General features: G+C 42.0%; 1 protein-coding gene across 5 annotated transcripts in view; it reads left to right on the forward strand.

Moving 5' to 3' along the window:
• The window catches only part of CCDC88C (coiled-coil domain containing 88C), a 101,144-nt gene that overhangs the window by 36,120 nt on the left and 46,409 nt on the right, over window positions 1-18,615 (forward strand). For all 5 annotated transcript variants that reach the window (XM_082058924.1, XM_082058926.1, XM_082058925.1 and 2 more), the window contains 4 exons: window positions 5,896-5,965; window positions 14,641-14,699; window positions 16,386-16,469; window positions 17,819-17,959. In XM_082058924.1, the coding sequence (XP_081915050.1) occupies window positions 5,896-5,965; window positions 14,641-14,699; window positions 16,386-16,469; window positions 17,819-17,959 (354 nt within the window). The remainder of the gene's footprint in view (window positions 1-5,895; window positions 5,966-14,640; window positions 14,700-16,385; window positions 16,470-17,818; window positions 17,960-18,615) is intronic.

The following is an 18,615-nucleotide window of genomic DNA, read 5'->3' on the forward strand; positions in this document are numbered from 1 at the left end:
TAGAAAAGCTTCAGTTCGGTTGTCCCTTCGACTTGCAGTGCTCCTTGCCTGGGAAACGCAGCCCCCAGCCTGTTTTTTTGTGATGGCATCCAAAGGGACCTTAAGACACGTTGGATCAAAGCTTCCACCCCATTCTGCTGCTGGAGGCTCTGGGCTGGTGCAGATGGCCCCTGCTGAGACCTTATCTGAGCATGGGGTGTTTCCTTCACCAAATGTTTCCCACTCCAGGGATGTTTGTGAGATCAGATCCATACTGAGGTTACTGGAGAAAGATGTTGGCCGTGCTGCACAGAGAGGACTCTGCTGAACTTTCCTGCTGCATTGACCTGAGTTGCAGCTGAAATGTAAGCCAGATTCCCTGGCTAGGCAGTGTTTGCTCTTGCTGGTATAAATAAAGCTGGTGATGGTTTTTCCTCATGGGCAGTTTAAGTAGGAAAGCACCATTTGGCTTCCAGTCAGCTGGACAATTAGCATATTATAGCCAAGCAATATACTTAAATGGAATTGCTTGGCTTGAGCATTGAATTACAATGGCCAGTAGACTGCCGCTCTTCTTACATAATTAATTTAGTACTCATTTCTTGTTTAGGATTCAGGCAGAGGTTAATTTAATTCTGCATGAGAAGTTAGTTGTTACTCTACCTTAATGCTGTGCTATACTGCAGTGCAGGGGTAAGTTTTTTTTGTGTAGAGCTTGTATTTTCCTGGTTTCTCAGCCATGGAACAGACAGTGTGACCTACTCCTTTGCTAGCAATGCATTCTTTGCAAGAGCTGTAGGCACCCTTACATTCATACTTAAAAATGCAGCTGAGAATAATACTTTAAGACCATTTTATTCCATGCTGTTGCACATGTATTTTTAAGAAGAAAATGTATATTGAAGTGTAGTATGGGCCAAGGAGACTTTGTTCCTACAAAATTAGAAGGGGCCCACTTACCCTGTTACAAGTAAATAAAACGTTAATATGTGACCATGTCGACTTGAGAGTGAGAGCTGCCTGTGCATCTTTTGTGATGATCTGAGGCAGAGAACAAACATCCGATGAGTTTCATGTTGAAAGGATAAAAAGAGTAGGTAAAATGTGCCTCAGCACTCCAGAACCAAATTAGAAACTTTTAGATGGAAGGAATGAATATGTTTGTTCATGCTTTTAGTAAGCCTAAGTGCTTAACTTGGTGCTCAGAATTTTATCCTGGATCTCATACATCTTGATTTTTTTTCCTAAAGCCCTTGACTGCTAGAATTGATGTGGGGAAATTTGATTTTTTTAATTTTTTTTTTTTTTAAAGTTGCTTTCTTAGCAGAGTGATTGCAAAGAGCTTGCAAATGTGAAGCAAGTGTGCAACAAAGGCTGCTAATGAGAACATAGCATTTATTTATTTATGTTTAACCTCATGATTTCTAGGTAACGTAATAATGGTTTTGAATCCTCGGGGACTAGTTCTGGAGTGCCTAGCTGCTTTCAGCAAAACTTACCTCTGGCTTAGGCAGTATCGTTCTTGTTGCTCGGATCTGCTGGTTGTCTCGGCCTCTTTGTGCCCTGCACCTCTGTGGGCAATGCAAGCACAGCAGGGGGAGTGAGATCAAGGACTGAACACCTGGTTTGACCTTTGCTTAGAAAACCCTTCCTCAGTACAGGGTCACAGAACTCTGCACACAGAAAACTTTGTGGGCTTTATCCACTGAGTTTGCAGCACTGACCAAGTAATCTTACTTGCAGTAAGACTTGGCTGTTGATGTTTATTTTTTGAGATAGTAGTGTTGACCAGCTAACTAGAAACATCCACTCTTGTAACCATTGCTGTTGTCAAAAGAGCTGAGGTTTTAGACAAATCTCTGCAAGCTTAAAATATCCTCATTTTTGGCAGAGGAGAATTTCAGGCACCTGCAGATGTTGCACTCAGGCCTGATGGGGATTTGTTTTGAACTGGTGCTTAAATAACACTTCTGATATCAACATTATTTTATTTTTTATGGAGAATTCATTAGCAACATTTAAAACAAAAATGTGCCAACAATAGTCTGAAGGGAGGCGATTCCTGACTTGCAGTAGCTGGCCTCCAAATTGGTTAATGGTCTAGGTGTAAAGCTGGCAGCTCAAACCCCAATTGTTGTAATAATCAAGGAAATTGTTACCATATGTTGTTGCTGTAACCTTTACTATTTTAACCCAGTTTTAGTTGTGCTGTAAAAATGATTAAAAGGTTTCTCACAGGAAGAGTTAGATTTTTTGCTTGTACAGGTGCTCTCCAGAGTACTGTGGGTTTTTGCGGGTTATTTAAAGTGTTGGCAACCCTGCTCTGCTATCCAGCTGCTCTTGCCTGGCATGCTGCCCTGGCCACGCCGGTCACCTGAGGCAGAAGGACACATAGAGGCCATCTCAGCCTTGGCTGCACTGTCCTTCAGCTGTGTTTGATTTCAGACATCCGTTTATATATTACAATGCAATAACTTGCTGCCCTTCTGGAGACATGTTGCATTTTGTCTACTGCTTGTTTTGTTGGCTGGGGTTCAATAGTGTGTCCATGTGAACCCAGTGTCCCATGTAGCTGTGCCCTGGGAGATGGTTGGGTCTGTGGAGCCCTTTGGCCCTCAGTGCCGGTTCCCAGGTTCTGACAGCACAGACTCCCCGCCTGAAGCCCACGTTGGACTGCCTGGGGTCTTTGGGTGGGATGGTGAGGGGAGCAGAGAGACCAGACAGTACTCAGCACTGGTGAGGCCCCCACCTTGAATGCTGTGTTCAGTTTTGGGCCACTCATCATAAGGAGGACATTGAAATACTAGAGAGAGTGCAGAGGAGAGTGATGAAGCTGGTGAGGGATCTGTAGCACAAGTCTTTTGAGGAGTGGCTGAGGAAACTGGGGCTGTTCAGCCTGGAGAAAAGGAGTCTGAGGAGAGACATTGCTGTCTACAGCTACCTGGAAGGAGGTTGTAGCATGGAGGGTGTAGCAAGTGATAGGACAAGAGGAAATGGCCTCGAGTTGTGCCAGGGGAGGTTTAGATTGGATATTAGGAAAAAATTCTTCACAGAAAGGGTTGTCAGGCATTGGAACAGGCTGCCCAGGGAAGTGGTGCAGTCACCATCCCTGGAGCTGTTTGAAAGGCATTTAGATGAGATTCTTAGGGACATGGTTTAGTGCTAGAGTTAGGTTAGGTTATGGTTGGACTCGATGATCCTGAGGGTCTCTTCCAACGGAAATGATTCTGTGATTCTATGATTTTGCTTGGCAACCTGTGCTATTGCTGCTTCAGATGAGGAAAACAAGAAAATATCAAATTGATAAGTGAATAGAAATGGAAGAATTCCTAGTTTGCTGTTAGGGGAGGGGACTTGGGTTGTATTTCCAGATGTGGGATTTTAAGCAATGAACCTGAGCCAGAGTCACATTATCCCAGTCAGGCACTGGGTGTCAGCTGAGTCTTACTAACTTTCTATGGTTTTAGCCCAGACAAAATCTGAGCTAAATTCATCAGTGTCAGTGTAAGAGCTTTCAGTTAACACATTTTATCTCACACTTGTAGCTGTGGGAGTGGATGGTTCATTGGTACAGCTGTTAACAGAGGGTAGTTTGTTAAACTGAAGTAACTTTGTTTCTGTGACTCACTTTCCTTATCTTAAAAGAGGAGGGCAACGACATTGACCTTCCTTTATAAAGTGTTGAGATCTGCTGGCAAGCTACGCTGTGTGAGGGCTAGATACTATCATCAGCACTAATCTGAAGGTGAAGGTGTTTAGAACAATAGCTATCTGTTTAAATAATTTATTTTAAAAATAAACAGGTCAGAGTATCACCTCCTGCAACAATTTGAATCTTTCACTCCGAATTAAGAAATCACTCTTCACAGACTCAGCACTGTCTCTACTTGTATTCAGTGCCTGTCAGGTTCTTGCCAGAAAATACTAAGTTCAAACAGCTGCGAGGGTGTTCAGTGGTGGTTATGTTGGATGGTATACTCGAACAATTTTTCAGAAGGATGTCATGGGAATGTTAACAGCATAAGTTTAGCTGTAATGTCTTTTGTGTCTGCCAGTTAAATAGCTAGCGATCTGATGATTACACAAAGACAACGCAAATTCCTTATGCATTCCTGCCTCAGTGGCGCTCCACATGCGGGATGACTGAAAACAAAATTCTTTGTCTTTTTTTGCCATGGAAATTGCTGGTTAAAGCTCAATACTTTGGCATATGCAAATTCTGATTTTTTTGTTTAAAGCCTCAGTGCCACTCTGTGTTGTCATAGCAGATATTGTAGTCCAACCACTTGCTGTTAAGGCCAATAGAGTTTACACCTGTTTTGGTAACAGGTGCAAACAAACTTTTAAAAAAATGTCTTAAATGCACAAACTATAAAGCTCATTTGGCTAATGACTCAGTGAATGCTTGGTTCACATTAGCCAAACTTCATGTTGCATAAAGGCCTGTAGAGCTGCCTTAACAACATAAAAAACCCCATCAACTGTGACACTGAGAGATTTCTACTTTATTGAAAAGAGAGACTGCTGAGGAGTATGTTTTGGGTATGGATGAGAGAAAAAAGTGAAATGTGTTATGCTGAAAATATTTTTAAAACATCCACTCTAGTTACTTATCAAACGCTGCAGGCTCACTGAAATATTTCCGCTTTCAATCAGGCTTAATTTTTCTCCTATGGTAACTTTGAAAGCGGAGAAATAACAATGGGGTAGCTTGGAGGGGAAGTGTTTGGGTGAATGGGTGATTGTTTCAGGAAATGTTTCTGTGCTGGGATAGGACTTTTTCCCCTGGCTCGGAATGCTCTGTGGGTATCAATGCCGGTGGCCTAGAGGTAGGCTGGGAAATTGAGACAAGCCGGGGTGGGGGGGAAAAGGCACCTGCCAAACGTTTGGTGGGGTTGTATGCATGAACCTTTGTTTCCTGAATACCAGCACAGTGCTTTAATCACACGACCATTTTCTACCTAGGCTTTTTATGTGAAATAAATACTTGCCTGCAAAATGGGTTTTTTTCTCGGATTATCAAAAGCGAGTGCTGGTAACTGCAGGTTGAAGCTAACAACTGTATTCCTGTGCTCTGTGTGTTACTGGCGTGCATGGCTGAACATATTACCATTCAGAGTCCCCTTTCCAATGTATTTATTTGTCTGCCTTTGAGTGTTTTGCCTGCCCCAGGGCTTGTAGCCTTTCCTGTCCCTTAAGCCCATGCTGTCATTTCAGTGTAGCTTCAGGCAGCTGACATTTAAATACTGAAGCTGACCAGGCAATGGTCAAGCAACCTCCTTTCCCTTATGTCCCCCAAAATAAAATGACCTTTAAATGAGGTTCATGATATACTTAAATCTGTTTTACTCCCCATTAAAAACAATGCAAACAAATCCAGAACTTTAACTCCTCTTTCTCTGAGCAGTGCAAAATGTCTGTTCAGTAGCTTTCCCCCCACAGCCACTTCCTCAGCCCATCATTAAAATCTCAGACCCACAAAACAATTTGACCAATTATTTGAATTACTCAAACTTCAGAGAATGGCTTAGGTACCTTTGATGAACCCACTGCATTTGTACGCCCTGGAACATGACGGCAGCTGTTTGAACATCAAATGAATACAGGTCATGCCTGGGGTAAAGGCATGACTGATGGGTGTGCCTGGCATGGCCATGCATTTATCCCGATTAGTGCCATGGGACCCTTTAAGTTCTATATTAGCCGTTGTTAAAAGAGGCAATTAGTGTTTGTTAACTGTGCAACCTGATGCCATCTTCAAATAGTGATTTCTCTCTCAAATGGGGCTTCCTTTTGTGACCTCTGACCTACCAGTACCTTAAAAGCTTTGTAATCAATGGACCTCTGTATTCTTTGTGTTGTGATTGATTGGAATTCCTTCACACTGAACTTTGCCTGTTGTTCTCTTTTGTTTAGGAGGTCCTCCAGCAGCTGATTGTAATGAATTTACCAAATGTTTTGATGATTGGCAAAGATCCTCTTTCTGGTGAGTAGTTTGTTGGGTTCTTCCCCTCCACTCCCACCCCTCTGAAATGCAAAGTAAAATTTATAATTTTAAAAATAACAAACATGCTTTTAAACAAACTATTCATACTTGTAGCCAAACTACAAATATTTGAGTACCTCTGAGTCTCACAGTTTAATGTGTCTAGTTTGTAATACTTATATTTGCATACCATTACATACAAATATAATATCTGATATGCATGTTTGCACATCATACACATACATGTGTGATAGTAAATTCTTGCCAAAGCCAGAACAGCAACTGTTTGCTTGAAAGTCGTGTCTCTTCACTCCTTGATGCAAGTGACTCAGGAAACACTCAGCCATAGGAGAATTGTTTCTCCTCCCAATTTTCTGTCCTGTGCCTGTACAATATTCAGTTCATTTGTGGCAACATATACACACCAGAAAAGTCTTGCAGAGTTGCCCTAAAGTGTGAAGGAACTGTTGCAAGTGAAGTTTTGGGAAAAAAATATGTGAGGATGGAGAGAAAAATACATATATGACAAGTTGGAAAAAGTGAGGAAGAGAATGGACAAAGAAAAAACATCTGTCTGGCCATGTTGTCTAGGCAAGGACATCTGTCACATGAGGTATTACATCAAAAGTGACCTAGAAGCCAGTGAGCTTCTGTCCAGAGTCCAGTGTGTCTTTGAGACACGCTCAAAAGACACTCAAAGCTGTTCAGCATAAAACCAAAGCTGACTTCTTCTTAACATTTCTGAAATGAGAAGTTTTGTTCCTGTGGTTTTCATTTTTTTTTTTTTAAGGCCATGCTATCTCTGCCTTAGTCCCATGTCAGTGCCAAGGACAACATATTTATTTTTATTAAAGAAGGAAAAGTGGATGAATCCTTTCAGCAGTGATGGGGAATGACATGGTAATGTGCATCTCCAGAACAAATGACAGAAAGCTTGGTAGAAGCTTTTGTTTTGCTGCTCTTAGTAGCAGTAGTGTATGTACAAGAAAGGGTTTATATCAGAAAAGAATATTAACTTACAGATGTTGGATCACTGAAACTCATAGTCTTGGCACTTTTGCATTAAAATCAAACTGAGGGTATGCCATCTACTTCTTCAGCAAGCAGATTAAAGTCTACAGTGCCAGTCCTAATTCTCCTGTACAGGCTACTGTTAGGGGTAAAGGAGAGAATAGAAATACAGGAGCTGTTGCCTTTCTCAGTCATGGGGCAGTGGGCAGAGCCTGAGCTGCTGGTGTTGAGAATGCTAGTGAGTAAGTGAATAGAGATGTCTGGGCCAACCAGGCAAGTGTCTCTGCTGGCTAGGTGTCAATGGAAAAGGCTGGCTGGCTTCTTGTCATGGCCGTTTCTGAGTGACAGCTGGCAGGAGGCTCATAATGCAGTAACCATAGAGCTGGTTGCTGGGGAAGCTGCACACTTGAAAGCTGTTCTGTATTTAGCTATAATTTCCCATCACTGACCTGTTTTTTGTCAGCACCATAGATCTTTCTTTCTTTGAAGAAAGTACCTGTTGTGTCTCTTGTAGGAAATGTACTGCTCAGCCATGTGTTTCCTGTGTTCCAGCTCCTTTAATTGCAACCAGAAATTTTGCTTCTTTCTGACATCTTTTAAAATGGGGTGTTTTGGTTTTGTTGGGGTTTTTTTTTGATGTGGTCTTTTAAAATTTATCTATTGCTGACTTGTCATCGGCATTGTTCAGAACGTGGGAAGAAATAATAAAGAATGCAAAAATGTCTAAAATTTGTGGGGTATGTGTGTATAAAAATGACATTCTTACTTAGCCATGTTGTATAATGGTTTTGAGAATCAGTCCCAGCTCAGACACTACAGAGGAAGGTGGTGAACGAAGAAAGACTTGAGGTGTACTTGCTTCAAAGAATGTATTCAAGGAAGAGATTGTCTGAGGGACAGGATTTCAAGAGAAGCTCATCTTAATCTTCTCCTTAGGTAGACAGCCACTGATAAGATGTGCTGAAGAAATGGTTAGAGAAGTGGCGAACTAGAACTTCCTTCAGGAAGAGGAACCTGGCTGAGGGCTGGGTGAGACCACATCTGGAATATTGTGTCCAGTTCTGGGCCCCTCAGTTCCAGAAGGACAGGGAACTGCTGGAGAGAGTCCAACACAGGGCAACAAAGATGATTAAGGGAGTGGAGTGTCTCCCTTATGAGGAAAGGCTGAGGGAGCTGGGGCTCTTTAGCTTGGAAAAGAGGAGACTGAGGGGTGACCTCATTAATGTTTATAAATATATAAAGGGTGAGTGTCAGGAGGATGGAGCCAGGCTTTTCTTGGTGACAGCCAATGATAGGACAAGGGGCAATGGGTATAAACCGGGACACAGGAGGTACGATTTAAATGTGAGAAGAATTTCTTCACAGTGAGGGTGACAGCGCACTGGAACAGGCTGCCCAGGGGGGTTGTGAAGTCTCCTTCTCTGGAGACATTCAAAATCCGCCCGGACATGTTCCTGTGTAGCCTCATCTAGGTGTTCCTGCTCCGGCCTGGGGATTGGACTGGATGATCTTTCGAGGTCCCTTCCAGTCCTTTACATTCTGAGATTCTGCGAAGGAATGGGAAGGCTGAGAAGTTAGTAAAACCAGTACAAAAAGCTGGATGAAGGACTAGGCTGTGGTGAGCAACGTGGGTGAACGATGACCAGGTGACTGTCAGGTGGATGTCTCTGTTACTGCATGTCTTGCAGAGACGAGCGAGAGGAAGGCAGGGGCACATGGGAGGGGAAAAACAAGTGAAATGAGAGATTCTCTGTGTCAGTGAGACTGCTAAAGGAAGGCTGCAGATTGAATAGAGATGTGAGGACAAGGCGGTCATCAGCATGGGAAGATGAGCTTCTGGCATGAGTACAGAGAACCCCAGGGAAAGCTGACAGAGAAGCGAGGAGGCTGGGAGCGACAGCAGTATGGGGAGCAGAGATACTGGAGATGGTTATTTGAGGGAAGTGTTTAAAAGTGACAGAAGTGGTAGAGGAGAAACCTCTTTGTCTGTGTCATTGATCCAGGACAGATACTGAAAGGAAAGGAGGAGAGTCCTGGAGAAGACATCTGTAGAGACGGTGCTGGGCAATGCGGGGAGCAGCAGGAGCCGGAGACCAGTCTGCATGGCTGGTCTGGATCTGAGAGGCAGTGATAAAATCCCAGTTTTGCCTTCCCTGTCCTGTAGATAAGTTATCTGAATGAGGAAGAAAAAGTGATCCCCCAATCACATTCCTGGAACACGTGCAGTGTTTGAGCTGGGAAGCCTCCTGGTGATTGTATTGACTCTACATTTCCAAGACCAGAGAGCTGTTAGATCAGTCAAAATGATTCATCGTGTAACAATTTTAGTGATTTATTTCATGTAACAAGCCCATATGTTTTCCTATGCATGTTTTTAGAGCTGTCTGTTCACCACTGCTATCTACAAATTTTACTTTTTCTTCTCTAACGCTTAGCCAAAAGTGGTGTTACATGTATTAAATTATAAACTGAACAGCTCTAAAGCTGAGAATTTTTACGAAAATGAAGGTTTTGACTGTTTTCTAGAATGTAGGGAGCCGAAACTTGAAAGTTTAAAGAATTTAAAAGTTTTCTCAGGAATCCAACTTGCAGAATGATGCAACTGACATTGCAGGGTTTATTCTGTTGACTGCACTGTACAGTAGGCAGCTACTACCATTCATTTTCCTGTCTGTTTTTGTCTTCCTCCATTTTTTTCCTTGCAGAACAGCTTTTTCAATTCATTACTGCACCACAAATCCCCCTGTGCTCAATATGAGAATCACCAGCATATTTATCGTCTATACACATCACTGTAATCACCTTTTATTAATTACCTCTGGTTTTAGCTTGCCTTATAAATGACCACTCACTCATGTGCCCACACAGGGAATGTCAGTATACAGTACTAGTCCTGAACCTCTATTTAGAGAAGTTTAGTTTCTTAGTTTCTATATATACTTAATTTAACACAGCTAGTGAGTGTACTTGGGAACTGACAGCAATTAATCCTTTCAAATAATCATAGCTAATTTGGGGAGGTGAGATTTTAACTTTATTCGGACCAAGAATGGAAATGAGGATTTATTTGCCTGATGTAGACTTATTTCTATCTCTTAAAAAAACCACTTTACTATTTAGATCCCCTTTTGAAATTACATGTTCAGTTTGTGAATGAGAGCCCAAAGTCCCTGCTAATAAGTGTCCATAGAAAATGTTTTTCATTAAAATAATAAAATATGTCTACTCTCACTGGGGTATTTTTTCATGTCTTGTTTCCTTCCTCATTTTGTTTCATGATCCTCCGGATAAACAAAGCTTCATAAAACATAAAGCTAATAACAAAGTGCTGCCTCAATAGTGTAAATTTAGTATTGAAGCTTTTCTCACTCAGGATGTTGCTACAGTTGGGGAAAACGGCACTTCGTGTTTCACCCTTCTTGGCACATCAACTGGCTGCCGCATGTAGCGCTCCAGGTGCTCCCTCCCCTCCGCTGGAGGAGCATCAAGGTAAAAACGTGCAGAAAGCAGCAGCACAAGTACAAGATTTCATGTGCTTGGCATCCCTCGTTTCTGTTTTCTATATCTTTCCTACCCCCTCTCATTTTTTTTCATTGTCTGTATTGTTTCTGTACTCTGATCCTCCTTTTTTGTTGTTGTTATGTCTCCTAATCCCTCTGCCTGCCCTCTCCCCAAGTCCTGCCATCTGTTTCCCACCCTCCATCCCCTGGGAGCTCAGAGGGGTCTCCGCGCTCTGGCACAGGGAGGCTCCCAGGATGCACAGGTGGTGTTCGGGCTTTCCCTCCCTTTATTTTCCAGAAAAGCTGCTGGCCTTCTCCCATGGTTGGGAGCAGATGGTCTTTCTGCAAACCCCCCAGGTGGCTGCTTCCCTTGCAGGCACAAGCATGTGGCCTGAGAGCAGCTGCCCTGGAATTTTCAAAAACATGTAAAAGAAAAGAGGGGTGATTTTTCTTAATTGTCACCTTTCTGGTTAAGTGCTAGTTTGAATCCTGTCCCTTCATTTCAGCTTGTGGGGACCTGTCTGCCAGGAGATGCCCCAGACCTAAGCATTTGCACCCTAGTCGTAGGAGGACACTGTCTTGGTGAGGTCAGCTAATAAGCCTGAGTGGATCCAGCAGAGTTTCTTCCTAGCTGTCTAGGAAGGACTCTTGTATTCCAATGAGCCAGCAAGGGAAGCCTGCACATTCCTGCTTTTTAAAAACATCGCAGGGTCATTCAGTGTTCAGGAGGCATGATTGAATTGGGGATAAAGATCACTTGCTTTTGTTTAACATGCATTACAGAATAAAGGAACTGTCCTGAGTGTAGAACTGGGCTGCTGTGCTGTGTAATAATCTTAGATGTGCTTCTGATTCAGGTAGTAACCTTGGGCACTCCACTTAAGTGTGTGCTATCTCAGCTCTTCTGTGGGTGAGATGAAAGGGGAGAGGGGTAATTAATCTCTTCCTGGCTCATTCCGAGGTTTAACTGAAAACTGTCTCTAAAGCACTTTAGATTGGCAGAGAGGTTTTTACATACTCATACCCTATTTCTTCTAAGTGTCTTGTGTGAATAATGTTATTCTATGAGGTTTTAAAATGCTACTTGAGTGACCTTGCAGTGCTTTAATGCCAACAAACTGTCTCTACCACATAGGAGACAACTTCTGAATGAAAGCCCAAGGAACTGAGAGAAGTGTTAACTATCCAAAACGGGCACTCATGGTTTTCTGAAACACTTGTGTGGCTGGTAGAGTAGATCTGCTAAGTAGACCTTTCAACCTTTAAAGTGCTTCTGGTGGGTGGTACAATCTTATTTTCATGATATGTGCATAGCATGTCTGCAAGTGTAAAATAATTTATTAAAAAGGAAATCTTGGAAAAATCCTGACGGCTAAGTTTTTTGTGAAGGTTGCCAGTGGGAAGAATGGACTGCCAAATGTTATCTTTAAAACAGTAGCAAACTTATAATCTCATCGTTACCTCAAATATTTTAATTTTGCACTCTATTCTATGAACTCTGGCCTGGCCTTCCCTGCCGAAAGGGATTGCTGTGTCTTCCTCAGCTTCTTTTCCTAAGTGGGGGTAAGGTCTCGCACTGGTAATTCCAGGCAAGATCAGCCCTTGGTGGGAGAACAGGGTTGACCTTGCGAAGTTACTCTGCAGTAATAGCTGAAGGCGTTTCACCTCACAAGTTGATGCAGCATCACTGATACCCATCTGCTATCTATTGGAGAGAACAGCGAAGCATCCTGCCTTTGGTGCAGAGAGGTCGAGTGTGGTTTGAGTGGGTTAAGTAGCTCTCCTGTGTTTAGAATGGTATAGGTGCTCTCTCTGTTGGAAAATAACCATGAAGTTTTCTAATTTTAGTGATCTCAAGCCACTAGGTTCACCATCAGCTGTGATGCCATAGTGCACAGATTGGAATTTATGATCAACAGATGGAGATACCCAGAGCATACAGGAGTTAAAGCACTTGGCTGGTGTGATCGGAGCAAGTAGCCTGGTGGCTACACCTTCAGCCTCTCATGGAGAAGATGTTCTGCCCTGACTAATTCTGGGAGAATGAGTGACATACACTCGAGTCACTTGCTTTCCAGAACTTAGCAACTTGTCCTCATGTCCCACAGACATACTCTGCATTTAATGTCTGGCCTGTATCTTCTCTGAAGCTGATGCAGAATGAAACCCAATTCTAATGAGAACTCAAGTTTCATGAAAAAATGTCTTCTGGCTAAACCAAGTATCTCCTTGGGCTAGTATAAATAGTACCCTCAAAGGAATGGTTCACGAAGTACTAGATCTTTTCTTCTTCTTGTTGCTCAGGGTTGCTTGTGTTTTTTTTGAGATGCTGTCTACATTTAGCGTTGTGTTGTTCAGAATCATACAGAACAATCAGACTTTCACAGACTTAAATGCTGTTTGTATATTAAATAGTAATTTTTCAGAAAAGTGCAAGCCGTGTGTATGCTTAGATGGGGAAGAAGAGTAAGAAAGATTGTAAGACTTTCAAAAACAGTTTTTCATAATCTGCAGGAAAAGAACAATATTGTATTTACAGGGTGAAGTGTGAACTAGCACATTTTAGATATGTCTGTCTATGCAGAAGACAAGAATTCCTGCTTGCAAAATCTTATTGATTAATAATGTGAGACTTGAATATTGAATTCTAGTACAGTATACTGGTAATTTCTGTAGGGTATTCTTAAAACACTTCAAAGATCAACATTCCTCAAAGTTGTTGAAAAGTTGTTTAACAAGTAAGATACATTTAAAAACTGGTTTACAGAATTTGTGTGCCCTAAAATCAGGAGATCAGAAAACAAATTACTTCCTAGGCAGCCTGCACATGGCCACACTGGCTTGCAGGGTTCTCAGGGTGTAGGTAACCTCGTGGTAATTTAGGCCAATGTGTCTTTGTGCATCTGCGGGGCTGCAGCGGCTGAACTGATGAGTCAGTTTAACTCCAGGTTCCCAGCCTCGGGTCCTGCACATGCATCTTGCTTTCTGCCAGCGCCGCCTCACAAGGGCATGGTGTTGGTGGAGGAACACAGTTGCACTCAGAAATTATCTGTCTAGTTAGTGATAGGAGCAATTGAACACCTGAGTAAGGCAGGGTAGAAAATTAAAGCGTTTATCCCACAGTTACATGCTGTGTCAGGAAGCATGCAGGTGTATAGGGATTAGAGAAAACTATACGTGGCCTGTCTCTCCTCCTCTTTCCCCAGCGTGGAGAAGCTTTTCCTGAACCTAACTCCATAGTGACTTTTCATTTCCTCCTTGAAGCTCCTTGCCTTCCATCCCCCTTTGTCTGTCTTTGATAGATGTAATTGTCTTTACCACCCAGCAATACCCACATTAATTTTGTTGGAACAAGATGTGGAGTTGGCTGAAGGCCACACCGGTTCCCCTGTTCAGATTTCTCTCTCCTGACCTTGGGAGGCGGCGGGCAGGGCTGTTGGTCACAGCAGGATCCCCTGCAGTAACAACCTGCCTGTGCCTCCTCCCCGAGCATATGGTTACCTGCACCTTTGTTTTATGCCACTCTTAGCTCATGGGGTTTTCACTTCAAAGTGTGAACAGGCTTTGATGCAGAACAGGGGCAGAAATTAGTTGCTAAAACATCTCTTTGAGAGAATTTATGTGTGCAGAATGACATTCAGCTTTGGGAAGTCTGAGTGGCAACTATTTTACAGACAGAGAATTTAGGACAAGTTCTCTCTTTGAGAGTAACCTTCCTTTGCTTTGGTTTCTGTTTGTCTGGTTTTGGTTGCTGGTTTTTGGGTTGGTTTGATTTGGTTTTTTGTTGTTGGTTTGGGTGGTGGTTTAATGTGTCTTTCCTGCCTTCATTAATCGCAACACAAACAACAAGCATTGGGCATATGTGCTGCACCATTTAAAGGATTTTGTTGCTGCTGTTGTTCTTCTGCATTGACCAGAAAAGCCTCAGAAAATATCAGTGGGGATAGCACATTGAGTTAGGCTTGATGGGTTTGGGTGTTTAATCCATAAGAACTGTATTATTATGTGGAAAGTATGGTAACATAATAATGGGTGCATATATATTTTCCAGGCACTTGTTCAATGGTCTTATTTATCTTTTCAGGAGGATATTTTAGAGAGGGTGACTTGCAAGTACTTAATTTATGCTGTACCTATGTACTGATTCCCTTCTTTCCTCTCTAGGTAAAAGTATGGATGAAATAAAGAAGCTGCTGTTGTTGGTTCTGGGCTGTGCTGTGCAGGTGAACATTCTTTAAAAGCTTGAAAATTTTTTTTTTTTTAATCTGTGTTTTGGGTTTTTTGGGGTGTTTTTGTTGTTAGTTGCTTGGTTTTTCTTGACTGAGAAAATCCACCCAAAGATCAGTGCTAAAGGAACAAATCTCCAGCTCAAGAAAGCTTGTGAACTAGAATTGTGAGAAGAGACACAATAGGTGAATTAAAGAAATGCAGAGGGAAAGACAGCTCAAGAAAAGGAAGCACACTTTGTGGTAGCAGTAGCCTCAATTTGTTGCCAGTGTTTAATGAGCCATAGGACATGTACTCTACCAAAGTAGTAGTCCACTTTGATAACAAAGTGGGAAGAGAGAAGCTTTGAACAGTGTTCTTGATATCAAGATTAGGTTGGTTTATTTTCTTACTGTTCTAAAATATGCAGGAGTTTTAACAGTAAATATTAATGCCAAATAGATAAGTTAACAGGCTAAACATCATTTGATGAATCCCGATTTTATTTGCATAATCATTTGGTTGAATATTACGTGTAGAAAATCCAAAATGAACAGATAATTTGTGTATTCATGTGGGGATTTTTATGTGGCATTTGTTAAAATAAATAGACAGGCAACATATATGATAAACTCCCCAGAAATGCACAACAGTTACTGGATAAAGAAATCAGTGTTCTGCCCACCAGTCCTCTGTGGTGGTAAACAATAGGCGGGTTGCAGGCCAGCCTTTGCTTATAATTGACCTTGTTTGTAGGTCTGTCTGGTGTTTTTGTCGTGCCTTAGGACACTTACCCTGCTCAGCTATGTCAAGTCGATTATGTCAGGGTAAAGCTGTCTTCATATGGCTGCTCTGAACTGTCTCAGCATTGCATTGCAGCACAAAGAATAAGGGTCTGACTTGGCAAGCTGCTCTGCATCCTCGGTCCCTATTTATGGGTTTGAGGTTCTTCCCAGTGAAATAAATAGTTGAGATTTGGAACCAGGCCCCAAAAGAACATTGTAAATGAGTTTTTAAAAAACTTTTAAGTAATGCTTAACTTCTCTACAATGTACAGTTGTTACAAGAAGGCAATAAAGTTAGTGTACAAACACGGGTATACAGATAGTGGATGTCTGCCTCTTTTAAAGCCTTAAGTAAAAGATTTACTAAAATCAGTTTGTCCGAAATGTCACTCATTTTTATCTAGAATGTTTTATAACCCCATTTTTTATCTAAAGCACATGTTGATTTAGTCCAACAAGCAACATTATGCAGCGGTGTGAATAACAGCTAAAGTGATGCATCTCTGTTCATTGCCAAAACCAAGCAAAATGCAAACAGCAAAGCAGACAGGTTAAATTATGCGATCTAAATATATGTTTACATCTGTGCAGCTCCATTAATGAAGCTGTGATGATTTCCTCTGGCTGTTGCTCTACCTCTTGATCCCACTGCGTGTTGAACTTGTTTTTAAAGAGCAAAAGCAGCCATTTAGCTTAGCCTTAATTCTCCTGACTGTAAAAAGTTTAAATAATTTAATGCATAATTTAATTCATGCTCTCTATGGAGCAATGAAGTGTTATACCTTCTAGTGTGACAAAGTGTAGATCTTCAACATTTTGTCATTAGCAATGTGGGGATTTTTAATTGTTTAAATAAAAAATGGTGCAGTAAGTTTTAGGATATGTAGCCGTGTTTCAGGGTATGTTTTCTTTTAACAGTGTGAAAGAAAAGAAGAGTTTATTGAAAGAATAAAACAACTGGATATTGAAACCCAAGCTGCCATTGTGTCACACATTCAGGAGGTGGGACTCTCAGTATTGTCTGTTTTTACTTCTTATCTCTTCCTTCCTTGAATTGACAGCATTTTTTTGCTATAAAATGTTAATGCTTGAAATTTCCTAATGGACCACAAAAAAAAGCTCGAATATTTTATTGCAATGAAATTATGACATGCAAAAGGTTGGTGCTCGGAACATTACTTGGCTCGGTGATGGTTTGAAGAGATGCAGTAGTGAATGCCTTGCTTGCCAGTTATAGGCTATGTAGAAGGAATTGTAGTAAGGATACACGTGTAATGTTTCCAAAAAGCGTATATGGCTTAGGAGCGGCAGTGCCCTTGCAGCAGTGCTGTAAGCACTTGGTCCTGGGGTCCTGCTGTAGGTGAGGCACAAGGTCCCCGCGGGCTTACTTGGACAGTGGCCTTTGAGCTCAGACAATCTTGAAGAGTGTGCTCTGCAGATGAAATGGGGCATACAACATTTTTAAAGATGAGTTTGACCCAAAGACGAGAAATCTTGGACTTGTAAGATTTCTGTAAAAGGAAGAAGTACATGTAGTAGGTATTAGGAGCCAGATTGTTTTGGGGACCCAAAGGAGAGCCACGAGGAAACGGCCACTGCTGGGGGACCCTCACCAGGAACAGGCACTAGCTTTGGCTGGGTGTCACTGCGTACAGGTGTAGCAAGACTCAGACACTCAGATTTGGGGAACAAATAGTGGAAGTCTAAGACAGGAACTTTTTTCTTAACATTTAAAAAAAAAGTTCTACTTAAAAAAAAAAAGTCGTGATCAACTAAGCATATGGTTTTGAGAAAGGCAGGAACGGTCTTTAACTGAGCTTGAGAGACTTGCCTGACATTTCTGTTAAATGATTCATAGGAGTTCAGTTTGGGTAAGGTAGGAGTTGAAAGGCACACTGCAAGCAGTGACTGGAGACCCTTCTGCTAAAGGCAGCTCCTCCCAGCTGTATCAGCTGCAAATTGCAAGTTCATTGGAAGCAGGGCTTCCTCTCGGTGAGACGCCAGCCTAACTGCTCAGTGTGGAGTCAGTCTCTTCAAATCCATGGGGTGACCTCAGTCATTGCGGTGAGATACTTGCATACTTCTAATAGGCAAGCACAAGTGCTATGGATCATAATACGTATCTAATAATTTTTAAAAATCAGCCTTAATAATTATAAAAAAATATACATGCCAGAAGTTGCTGGGTAATGTTAAAGTTAGAGGTAGTTGTGTTTGTTATTTACAACCTGTTTTCAGTGAGATGTGATAGTTTTTTAGCTCATCAGTAGAACATCCTGAGGGATGGAGCAAACAAATTTACACATCAACCAGTGGAAAGAATTTATTGTTTTTTTTGTTGCTGTTCCCAGGTGACTCACAACCAGGAGAATGTCTTTGACTTGCAGTGGCTGGAGCTCCCAGATATGGCCCCAGAAGAACTAGAATCTCTTTCCAGGAATATGGTTTTCCACCTCAAGAGGCTCATTGATGAGAGAGATGAATGCACAGAAGTATGATGACTTATCTCTGCCATATAGAGCTCACGTGGAGCAGCAGATGCAGGCTCCATTTCTTCTCTTGTGTCTTGTTTGCGCACTGGGTTTCTGTTTCTGCTGTACCTTTTCTGCTGTACCTTTTCTGCTGTACCTTTTCTGCTGTACCTTTTCTGCTGTACCTTTTCTGCTGTACCTTTTCTGCTGTACCTTTTCTGCTGTACCTTTTCTGCTGTACCTTTTCTGCTGTACCTTTTCTGCTGTACCTTTTCTGCTGTACCTTTTCTGCTGTACCTTTTCTGCTGTACCTTTTCTGCTGTACCTTTTCTGCTGTACCTTTTCTGCTGTACCTTTTCTGCTGTACCTTTTCTGCTGTACCTTTTCTGCTGTACCTTTTCTGCTGTACCTTTTCTGCTGTACCTTTTCTGCTGTACCTTTTCTGCTGTACCTTTTCTGCTGTACCTTTTCTGCTGTACCTTTTCTGCTGTACCTTTTCTGCTGTACCTTTTCTGCTGTACCTTTTCTGCTGTACCTTTTCTGCTGTACCTTTTCTGCTGTACCTTTTCTGCTGTACCTTTTCTGCTGTACCTTTTCTGCTGTACCTTTTCTGCTGTACCTTTTCTGCTGTACCTTTTCTGCTGTACCTTTTCTGCTGTACCTTTTCTGCTGTACCT

The sequence above is a fragment of the Streptopelia decaocto genome (assembly GCF_964273445.1).
Source record: "Streptopelia decaocto genome assembly, chromosome: 7".
In the NCBI taxonomy this organism is placed as follows: domain Eukaryota; kingdom Metazoa; phylum Chordata; class Aves; order Columbiformes; family Columbidae; genus Streptopelia; species Streptopelia decaocto.